At 42.7% G+C, this 12,184-nt stretch overlaps 1 protein-coding gene across 1 annotated transcript in view; it reads right to left on the reverse strand.

Moving 5' to 3' along the window:
- The window catches only part of fgf24 (fibroblast growth factor 24), a 120,928-nt gene extending 111,230 nt beyond the window's left edge, over window positions 1-9,698 (reverse strand). Inside the window, exons 1-2 of the mRNA XM_043700927.1 lie at window positions 9,479-9,698; window positions 9,278-9,314 (exon numbers count right to left, since the gene is read on the reverse strand). Of these exons, the coding sequence (XP_043556862.1) occupies window positions 9,278-9,314; window positions 9,479-9,510 (69 nt within the window). The 5' untranslated portion in view covers window positions 9,511-9,698. The remainder of the gene's footprint in view (window positions 1-9,277; window positions 9,315-9,478) is intronic.
- Between the last annotated feature and the right edge of the window lie 2,486 nt (window positions 9,699-12,184).

Below are 12,184 nucleotides of genomic sequence, written 5' to 3' on the forward strand. Positions count from 1 at the left end.
AGATCAAGGCAGTTAAATGGGTGTCCAGACTAATTAGAGGCTGCCCATCATTAGAAACAGGTGAGCTGATCATTAACACACACAGACATAATGCATAGATGGTAAAAACAATGACTGCAGATGCTGGAAACCAGATTCTGGATTAGAGTGGTGCTGGAAACGCACAGCAGTTCAGACAGCATCCAAGGAGCAGGAAAATCGACGTTTCGCAAGGGCTTTTCCAGCACCACTCTAATGCATAGATGCCCAGTTGTGCCCACTTTACCATAAGATCACATCTGATCTTCCACTTCAGCACCACTTACCTGCACTATTTCTATATCCCTTGATGTTTCTAATACCAACAAATCTATCAATCTTTTTTTGAATATACTTTTGAATATACTCAGTGACATGGATTTAATACATGGTTGGGAAAGGATTAGGGCAAGGGTATGGGGTTAGCATGGACAGACATTTTGGTCGGCATGAACTAGTTTGGGCCAAATGGCCTGTGCTGTAGGACTCAATGATTGATTCTCCCTCACCCTCCGGAGTACAGAATTCTAAAGATTCACCACACTCTGAGTGAAGAGATTCCTCCTCCTCCTCTCAACTAGAGACAGGCAATGAATGCCAGCTGAGCCAACAACACCCACATCCCGCGACTGAATAAATAAATCAGGAAACAAGTGTCAGGTTAAATACGGGAAGGGTGTTCCTGCACGGGGGTGTCCATGCACCGGCTCGCAGTCTTAAGGATATGGGGTCGGCAACTTAGGACTGAGGCGAGGTGAAATTTCTTCCACCAGAGGGTGGTGAGCCTGTGGAATTCTCTGTCACAGAAAAATGTTGAGGCCAAAGCATTGAACGTATTCAAGAAGCAGCGAGATATCTTTCTTTGAGCTAAAGGGATTAAAGTGGGTATGGGGAGAAAAATGGGAACAGGGGACTGAGTTGCATGATCAGCCAAAATTGAAGATATAGTGGACAGCGAAGAAGGTTACCTCAGAGTACAACGAGACCATCTTCAGATGGCCAAGAAGTGGCAGGTGGAGTTTAATTTAAATAAATGTGAAGTGCTGCATTTTGGAAAGGCAAACCAGAGAAGGACTTATAGACTTAATGGTAAGGTCCTGGCGAGTGTTGCTGAACTCCTGTTGGAGTGTAGATGCATAGTTCCTTGGACTTGGGAGTCACAGGTGATTGGGGAGTGATGACGGTGTTTGGTACACTTGCCTTCATTGGTCAGTGCATTAAGTGTAGGAATTGAGATGTTATTCTGCAGCTGTACAGGACATTGGTTAGGCTACTTTTGGATTACTGTGTGCAATTCTGCTGTCCATGCTGTTAAGTAAAGGTGTTAAAATTAAAAGGGTGCACAAAAGATTTACAAGGATGTTGTCTAAGGTTGGAGGGTTTGAGCTAAAGGGAGAGGCTGAATAGGCTGGGGCTATTTTCCCTATGGCGTCGGAGGCTGAGGAGTGACCTTATAGAGATATATAAAATTAAGAGGGGCACAAATAGATTAAATAGACAAGGTCTTTTCCCTGTGGTAGGGGATTCCAAAACTAGAGGATATAAGTTTATGGTGAGAGAGGAAAGATTTAAAATGGCCTAAGGGGCAACCTTTTCACACAGAGGGTGGTGCGTGTATGGAGTGAACTGCCAGAGGAAACACTGGTAGAATGGATTAATTGTTACTGTCAAAGGCTTTAGTTAGGTTGATAAGAGCATATATTGATCCAGATGTTGGTCTCTCTGTAAATTTTCTTGTGATTGTCTTGTTACAAACACCATAGGGTGTTGCCCCATTGCTAACTGAAAAACCACACCATAATTCCAAGGACAAATCGAAGCTGTAGACAGTTTAGGTGCATCCTCCTGGGGATCATTCATGGGTTATGTAAGCAAGCACCTTTTCACACAAAGGGTAGTGGAAATCTGGAACTCAATTCCCCAACAAATACAGATTACAGAATTGTTACAGAGAAGAAGGAGTTTATTTGGCCCATCGTGCTTACACCAGCTTTCTGAGCATTTTGACTTGATGTCTTTTCCCTGGAACCCTGGACATTGTTTCTATTTAAATAATCATCCGATGCCTTCCTGAATGTCTCAATTGAACTTGCCTCCACCGGAATTCCATACTCGAAATACTCATTGTGTAAAAAAAAGCTTTATTGCACTTCACACTTGTTCTTTTGCAAAACCCTTTAAACCTGCATCCTATGGTTTTTGATTCTTTTACAAGAAGGAATAGTTTATCTCACTCTGCACTGTCTATGTCTTTAAGAGTTTTTTAAACTTTTATCCAATCACCTCTTTGCCTTTTTCTCTCCAAGTAAAACAATCTCAATTTAGAGTCATAGAGATGTACAGCACGGAAGCAGTGCTAACCACTGAACCACCATGTCACCCCCATGCAGTTGGCAAGGCTGCGAGTTTCTGTGTTATTTGAAATTTCTGCACACCAAGAATGAGATCATCTATACATCCATGAGGTAAATCAAGGATTGAATACCAACTTCTGAGGAACACCAATTTAAATCTTCCTCCTGCCCCCAAAGATTGGCAGCTATTACTCTCTGTTTCCTATCACTCAACCAATTTTGCATCTGTGAGAGCGGTAGTGAGTTTTATGTGATGTATAGTCCTTGTAATATCCTCCAAGCTGCCCCCAACCAACCCCTTCATGGAAGGATCAGCTGGCACCTTGCCAATATTAAGTCAAACTGTCCTACAGCATTGATGCACCGTTGGCAGCCATGATGAAATTTCATTAGCCAGCAGCTCAGTAGTTCCAGCAGCACTTGAAGTAAGTAGTGGCCATTAATGGAACTACAGCAATCCCAAGAAGAAGGGAAATATCTCCTGGACTTCCTTGAACATAATATTATTGCTTCATGTGAAATTGCTTAATTTCAAATTTATGACATGGCCTACCCCTAGCTTTATGTCAACTCATCTACTGCAAGCCATATTCAGCCTCACTTAAGGTCTCAACATAATAGCCCAGGAACACCTCAAATTTTCATTACTACCAAGCCAGCGAATCAACTCCATTTCAATGAAGAATGCAAGAGGACATGCCAGGAGCAACAACAGACATATCGAAAAATGAGGTGTCAACCTGGCGAAGCAACAACACATGATTACTTGCCCGGCTGACTGTAGAAGCAGGATCCAGAGATCAGGCGAAGCAATCCCATAATTCAAGGATCAGCTTGAACTGCACATCCACTGGTGGTGGTGGACAATTAAACAAATAACAAGACAGGCATACTCTATAGTTAATTAATGGTCACAGAGAAACCCAGTACATCACTTTGGTAAGAGTAGAAGTGTGGACTATTTTCTAAACAGGGAAAGGCTTAGGAACTTGAAGTACAAAAAGACTTGGGAATTTTAGTTCAGGGCTGTCCTAAGATTAACATGCAGATTCAGTTGGCGGACAGGAAGGCAAATGCAATGTTAGCATTTCAAGATGGCTAGAATATAAGAGCAGGGATGAAGCGCTGAGGCTGTATAAGGCTCTGGTCAGACCACATTTGGAATATTGTGAGTAGTTGTGGGCCCTATATCTAAGGAAGGATGTGTTGGCATTGGAGGGAGGTCCAGAGGAGAATTTACAAGAATGATCCTGGGATTAAGGGCTTGCCATATGAGAAGGAATGAAGACTCTGGATCTCTACTTGATGGAGTTTAGAAGGATGAGAGGGGATCTCATTAAACTTAGACAATACTGAGAGACCTTGATAGAATGAATGTGGAGAAGGTATTTCCACTTGTAGAAGAGACTAGTACCCGAGAGGACAGCCTCAGAGTAGAGGGCTAACACTTTCTAACTGAGATGAGGAGGAATTTCTTCCGCCAGAGGGTGGTGAATCTGTTGAACTCATTGCCACAGAGGGCTGTGGAAGCCAAGTCATTGAGGGCATTTAAGACAGAGATAGATAGGCTCTTGATTAGTAAGGGGATCAAAGATTACAGGGATAAGGCGAGGGAATGGAGTTGATAAACATATCAGCCATGATCGAAGGGTAGAGCAAGTGAGAAATATTAATTTAAGACCTCACCCATATCCTTGGCTCCACATGCAAATTGCCTCTTTGGTCTCTAATGGGCCATACTCTTCCCCATTCTCTTAACATACATTTAAAATGCCATGGTGTTTTCCTTAATCCCTATCTGCCAAAGATAGTTCATTGCCCCCTTTAAGAAATCCCTACACACTCTGCATCCCAAAGGACCTATTCTGTTTTTAATGCACTGTACCTGACATATGCTTCTTTTTTCTTTCTCAAACTCTCGATATGTCTTGGCACCCAGGGTTTCCTGACATTCCTGATGAAGGGCTATGCCCGAAATGTCAACTCTCCTGCTCCTTGAATGCTGCCTGACCTGCTATGCACCACCCTTTTTGACTCTTAGAGAAACATGCAGACACTGAATTCTTGCAATACTACTTTCAAATGTAAACTTACCTGCAAGTGACTGCTCCCAGTCTATGTTTGCCAAACCCTGCCTAATGATACTGAAATTGACCTTCCCCCAAATTTGACACTTAATTTCCGCACTATCCTTTCCCCTTTCCTTAGTGACTTTGGAACATGGAGTTAACCTCACTATCCCCAAAATGCTTACCCACTGAAACTGCAACCACTTGTCCAGTTTCATTCCCTCGGATTGCATCTAGCACTTACCCCATCGCTAGTATGACCATCTACGTGCTTGCACAAAAAGCTTTTCTGGATCCCTGTTAAAAGATTCACCCCATCTATTCCTTTCACAACAAGGTGACCCCAATTAATGTTAGTATAAGTGAAATCCCTTACCACTATAACCCTGATCCTCTCAGACCTCTCTGTGATTTCTGGATGTACCATGGAAATTGTCCTATCCAGATGCATCTCAGCTTGGTATGGTAACTGCTTTGCCCAACACCGCAAGAAGTTACAGAGAGTTGTGAATGCAGCCCAGTCCATCCTTTGACGCTGTCTGCAATTCCTGCTGCCTCAAGAAAGCAACCAACAGAATCAAAGACCCCTCCCACCCCAGTTATAATCTCTTCCACCCATTTCCATTGGGCAGAAGATACAGAAGTTTGAAGACAGATTTAAGAACAGCTTCTTCCCTGCTGTTATCAGACTTATGAATGGACCTCTCATATATGAGAGCTGATATTTTTCTGCACATTCTCTGTAGCTGGAACACTATAGTCTGCTTTCTGTTCTATTATCCTGACAGACTTACGTTGGTATGTTTTGTTCAGTTAGCATGCAATGCAATATGTTTCACTGTGACAATAATAAATCAAATCAAATACATATCTGTTCCTTTATCTACCTCTGATTGTTGGGAGGCCTGTAGTAACCCCAGCAAAGTGATTGCCTAATTTTCTGCAGGAGCTTCTCAGGTTAATGTCCCAGACTCAACCATTTTCAGTCACTTCATCAATGGCCTTCCTTACATCACAGGCAGGACTGATTGCACAATGTTCAGCACCACTTGTGACTCCTCAAGTACAAATGCAGCAAGACCTGGACAATATCCAGGCAAGTGGCACTGGCATCACATAATCGCCAGGCAATGACAATCACCAATAAAAGAGAATCTAACCATCTCCCTTAACATTTAATATGCATTATCATCACTGAATTCCCCCCACTATCAATATCTTGGGGTTACCATTGACCAGAAATTGAACTAGACCAGCCACATAAATACAATGGTTCCAAGAGCAGGTCAGAAGCTCAGAACTTTGCTGCAAGTTGCTCACCTCCTGATTCCAAAAACTTGTCCAGTACATTCGTGGCACACATCAGGAGTGTGATGGAATACTCCTCATTTGCCTGGATGACTGAAACTCCAAAACTCAAGAAGCTTGACACCATCCAGAAAAAAATAGCCCATGTCCTCGAACAGTTCCTCCACTACTGATACAGCAGCAATAATATGTCATATCTCCAAGAACACAGCCACAATACATCATGATTCATAGAGTCATAGAGATGTACAGCATGGAAACAGACCCTTTGGTCCAACCCGTCTATGCTGACCAGATATCCCAACCCAATCTAGTCCCACCTGCCAGCACTTGGTCCATATCTTTCTAAACCCTCACTATTCATCTACCCATCCAAATGCCTTTGACAGCACTTTAAAAACCCAGGACCAGTTCCATCTAAAAGGAAAAGGGCAGAAGATGGAAATACCGCCACCTGCACCTTCTCTGAGCAACACACCATCCTGACTTGGAACTGTATCACCATTGTTTCATTAATACTGGCTCCAAAGCCCTCCCTAACTGCATTGGCTGTGTAGCTGTTCCCCCCCCCCAGGACTGTAACAGTTCAAGAGGTCAGATCACCGACATTACATCCATAGCATTTAGGAATTGGCAATCCATGCTGGCCCAGCCAGCAAAGACCATATCCCATGAATGAATAAAAGTAAAAATGCACATCACACTCTCCACATCTCTGCCTCAACATCTCCCTGTCTTCTTATAACACACCCTATTTAAAGTTTACCTGTGCAACTTAGCTAAGTGCATATTTCAGGTTGAAGACCTTCTTCCAGTCAGAACATGGATTTTCCAGCTCAGGTGAAAGGTTATCAATCTAAAATACTAACTTTGTTTTATTTTCCATGTTTGACCTGATAAGCATTCCTCACATTGTCTGGTTTTATTTCAGATTTCCAGTACCAGCAGCCATTAGTTTCTGTCTTTGACTGAAGTATTATCTCTTCCATCTGATAATGCTCTTCCAAAGCACCTCATGAACAGACAAACATGCAAACAGGAGAAGAGTCACTGGACTCAGAATGTTAACTCTGCTTTCATCCCATGGATGATGCCAGCAATTTCTGCTTTCATTTTGAACCAGATTCAGTGTTTTGGCCCATGAAGTCTACTCTGCCATTCAACAAAATCATTCCTGATCTAAGTGTGGCCTCAGCTCCACACTATCCTCGGACTGCCCTGTTAGTCAAGAATTTATCTTATGAAAGTCACAGAGTCCAACAACACAGAGAGAGGCCTTTTGTCCCCAACTGGTCCACCTACACTCACCCCATTTCCCTGCACCTTGGCCCATATCCTTCTAAACCTTCTGCCTTACAAATATCCACTCATTGACCCTGCCTTCACTTGTGGGGAAGACAGTTCCAAAGTATGAAGATCCTCTGAAAGAGGGAAATAATCTTCAACACCAGAAGCGGACGGATGACCTTGATGGAGGTAGATAAAATTATGAGAGGCGTGGCTAGGATGGATAGTCAGGCTCTCTTTCACAGGAAGGAGATGTTGAATACTAGGGGGTGTAGGTTTAAAGTTAAAAGGGGAAAGTTTAAAGGAGATGTGTGAGGAAAGTTCTTTTTTACATAGAGGGTAGTAGATGCCTGGAACAAGCTACCTGGGGAGGTGGTGAAAGCAGATAGAATAGCAATGTTTAAGAGGCATTTAGTCAGACACATGGACAGGCAGAGAATAGAGGGATATGAACCATGTGCAGGAGGATGGGATTAGTTCAGAATCATGGTCAGTACATACATAATGGGATAAAGGGCCTGTTTCTGCACTGTATTGCTCTATGTGCTATGTAACACTGTACCTCTTACTTTGGGATATGTAACTCTAAGGACACTATGAGTTTACCAATATGACAACCACTTGATGACGGAGCAGCGCTCCGAAAGCTAGTGTTTCCAAATAAACCTGTTGGGCTATAACCTGGTGTTGTGTGATTTTTAACTTTGTCTACCCCAAGTCATGGACACGATGAAGATGAGTTCTCGTATTTTTGATTCTGTTCCCGGACCCAATCTCTTTTAGGTTTGGTGTGGGGAGATAGTATTGTTCATCCTGCACTCAGTCATAAAATACAGAGCGGCTCAGTGGGTGAACATGATCCCATTCCAGCCCTAACTATGGGTGACATTTAACAACTCATATTTTCAAGGTCAACATACAAAATCAAGAGAATTCAACCAAACTCAGACAAGGTGTAAAAGCGACATCACTCTCTGTTCCTTCTTCGGTCTGCTGGAAGCGTGAGAAACCAAGGAGTCTTCTAAACCACCTAATGGCTTTACTCTTGCTTGCCCACAGTAGATCCTCCATGCATTTCCAATTAGAATTTTCTTATTTAGCAAGGATTTAGCTGCCTGTGTGTTTGTGTTTTGTCTGTGCGTTTATGCATGCGTTGGCACATCGGGCTTTGTGTCTGTGAGTGGTCTTATGTTTCTGTGTCCGTTTGTGAATCAGTGAATATCATTGGGTTAGTGTTTGTGTTTGTAGCCCTGCCTCTGCCTGTATCTGTTTTGTATGTGTCTCTGCGTCTGCTTCAAAGTGTATGAACTGTCTGATTTTGACTGTTTGTTATAAAATTAAAAACCAGAAAAGTGCTGGAGAAACTCAGCTGGTGAAGAGAGAAATAGAATTTAATGCTTGAAGTCTGGAATGGCTCGTCAATTCTGAAGAAGACTTTAAATCTGACTCTACTCCACAAGTGCTGCCGAGTTTCTCCACCATCTACAGTTTTGTTTAATTTCCAGCATCCCCAGTATTTTTGCTTTGTTGCCTGTGAGTTTGTTCATATGTTCGGATGTGTTTGTAAATATGACAGCGTGTGCGCGTTCCATAAAATTATATATGTTTTGCTTGTCTTTTGTCTGTGTGTGTGTGTGTGTGGGAGGTTCGTGTCCACCCGTTTGGCGCGGTTGACCGTGTCACTTGGGCATTTACATGTACCGCTTGTGCATTTAGGTCTGAGTTTTGTGTGTTCTGCGATCTGTGCGGTGTCAGTGCAAGGCACGCTTTCAACTCTTTTGTAGCCCGAACCCAGCAACCTCTTGCAATATCAGCACCGACTGCAGTCCACCCGTATGCATCCATCTCTCCAGTGAAATTCACACTAGAAATAGCCTGCCCTCATTTTAAAGAGACCCTCGTTTGGTGTCAGACACCAAAAACTGGCTTAGAAACTTAAAAGTCTGCACAATCTCACAGCAATGTAACTTACCTGCAGTGTGTTCTAATATTCTGCCAAAACAGATCAGAACCGAAGTGCCACAGCGATTTTAACAAAAGCCGGTTCCCCTAAGTTACCAAAAACGATGCTACAGCTGCATTAATAACTAATGCTCTTTCCAGCGCGCTGAGATCCTGATTAATATTACGCAGCGTTAATATAACAATTTAAATAGGATGTGGGGAAGGGCGTTAACATCTGCAGAAATGCGGATATGTACATACTTGCACAGAGAACAAATATTAAATGCCATCTCTCACCTGGACTTGGGAATACAGAGTCAGTAAATTCAGGCATCTGTAGGCACAGAGAGGGGGTGGGGAGGTGGGATTGAGGGAAACAGAAGATGTAGTCAGTAAGTGGAACATTTCCTCAGAGAGAAATTCAGCTCAGGTAGCGAAATTGTTTCAGTGAATCTTGTACAACGCGGTGAAACAGGTTTAAAAAAAGTTTAAACTTACATGTATAACACTCTTGAAGTGAGAGCTGACATCCTTGAGGTGTTATTCCTGAATGGAGGGCGGAAGAAGCAGGTTATAGATTCAAGAAGCTTGATTGGGGGAATTCCTGGTGGGGGGGGGGGAGGTAATCCCACTTTTTTTTCGTAAATACCAAATTCGGAAGTTGTTTTTCGCTCCACAGTCAGTCAGTCTCTCTCTCTCTCTCTCTCTCCTACCGGCGTGTGCGATAAACGGAGAAGCCCCTTTGGTAAAACCACTCTGTTCAGGAGTTCAAGCCGCAAACACACATTCTCTGAATCCCAGTTTAAATCGGAGGCTGACTGCGGCTAAGTGGAGGGAATTACAAGCAATCCAAACAAATAGGTAAATATTTGTCCACACAAGCGATGGATCGCCAACCTGTGTTTGTTGTGTGTGTGTGTGTGAGAGAGAGAGTTCCCTTTTATCAGTCCAAGGGTTTGCCCTGAGTTAGCTCCAGAAACAGCCCACAGTCTAACCCAAAGTCCTCTCCGCCTTGAACCGTTCAGAGGCACCAACCTGTAAGTGACTAAGCCGGCCTATCATTGACATTCAGATGTTCTAGGAATATGTGTGTGTGTGAGAGACTGTGTGTATGTATGTGTTTTGGGTCTGTGTGTGTGTTTGTTTGTGTGTGGGTCTGTGTGTGTGTGTCTGTGTGTGTGTGTCTGTGTGTGTATGGGTCTGTGTGTGTGTGTCTGTTTGTGTGTGGGTCTGTGTGTGTGTGTCTGTGTGTGTGTGCACGCGTTGCTTTTCTCTCTGTCTCTTAAATCTTCCTTTTCTTTGTCTCAACAACTTCACTGTCCTGACCGCCGGCTTCAAAATATCATCCGAACCTGGGAAGGAACCTGGCGACTAATAAATAGACTGACGTTCACAGAGACTGTCTCAGCATGTGAGGCTGGGAGAAACCCATTAACGCCTTTGTCGAAGGGGAGGTAACTCCACTGTATGCCTTGATTTGCGCCCCCGATAAGCCCTATTACAGACTGTCAAACCTACAAGGAATTTTTCTTTGAAAAGAAAGGGGTTAGAACTCGAAAGATCAGGAAATTCAAAATCTTTTTGGGCAACTTTTCTTCTATGTCACGATTTGAGATACACCTGATGAAGGAGCGGCGCTCCGAAAGCTAGTGCTTCCAATTAAACCTGTTTGGACTATAACCTGGTGCTGTGTGATTTTTAACTTTCTTCTATATGCTTGTCTTTTTTCTCGTTTGTGTCCAAGTTTTAGATGGTAAAGGATTTGAGCCTGTTTAGTTCCGTGAGTTCCGTGTATTTTTAAGACTTTTAAAATGCCATCTATATAGTCTTGGCAACGTTACTTCGAAACTTAACACGAATTAAAAAAACAATGAAATGCGGATGTTAGAAATCTGAAACAAACAGCAATTACTGGACAGTCCCAGTAGGTCTGGTAGTATCTGTAAGAGAAAGAAACAGAATTAACGTTATAAGTTTCACTGGACTGAACATGTTAACTCTGATTTTCTCTCCACAAACCTGTTGAGTTTCTCCAGCGCTTTCTGTGTGGCTTTTTTTTTGGTTAATTTCAGGTTCCCAACATCCGCAGTACTTGCCTCTTGTACAATTTCTGAAACACTACTTTTTACTCGTTTTAAATGTAAATTTAGTCAAGTTTAATATATTTCGAACACAAGGTGCTTCTGATAAACCAATTTGTACGATTTGCAAGCAATTTCAAGAAAGTATACATTTTTTCAAGAAAAACATGAGTAAGAGATCACTCCTTCATTTGTTCTCCACACAACGAGAAATAATGACTGTCGTTCTCTAGGCAAAGGAAATGAGTGTCCTTCCAGTGAGTGGTTCCCCCAAGTATAGTCTGAGCATAAATCGTGAAACAATACTGAAAACAGTATGGTCTATAACCCCAATTCATATCTTGGTTGGAACGCATGGCAGAGACTAAACCCAAAATTCAATGACTTCACTACCAGATTGCATAGACCCACAGAGTCATACAGAGCCGAAATAGAACTTATCCGCACCGACCAGATATCCCAATCTGACCAAGAAAACAATTTTCAAAAATGCTGGAGACCACAGCAGTTCAGGCAGCATCCATCGGATCTTCAGCGCTTGTTGTTTTCAGTTCAGATTCCAGTGTCTGCAGTAATTTGCTGCTCCAATCTGACCTAGTCCCAGTTGCCAGCATTTGGTCCCTATCCCTCTAAACCCTTCCTGTCCGTGTACCCATCCAGATGCCTTTTAAATGGTGTAATTTGCCTTTTTGTATCAAATATAGAATGCCCTAAAGAATCCAAATGGGCGATTAAATTACTTGTGCCTGAGATAATGTGCCTGATGTTGGAAGAGTCAATCTTATTCTCGTAAACTCAAAACGGGAACCCATTCATAAACAATAACAGGGGTTGAAAATGAAAACAGCGCTGGAAATCACACAACACCAGGATATTGTCCAACAAGTTTATTCGGAAATACAAGGTTTCGGAGCTACCTGACTAAGGAGCGGTGCTCCGAAAGCGAATATTTCCAAATAAACCTGTTGGACTATAACCTGGTGTGGTGTGGTGTGATTTTTTTTTGCTCACCCCGGTCCAACAGCGGCACCTCCTCACAATGAAAACAGATTATGTGAAAGGTCTTCAAAATGCACCGGTTAACTCTTATCCAGAAAGCAGATCTAACTGTCTTGTGTAGAGA

The sequence above is a fragment of the Chiloscyllium plagiosum genome, chromosome 1, assembly GCF_004010195.1.
Source record: "Chiloscyllium plagiosum isolate BGI_BamShark_2017 chromosome 1, ASM401019v2, whole genome shotgun sequence".
Taxonomy (NCBI): domain Eukaryota; kingdom Metazoa; phylum Chordata; class Chondrichthyes; order Orectolobiformes; family Hemiscylliidae; genus Chiloscyllium; species Chiloscyllium plagiosum.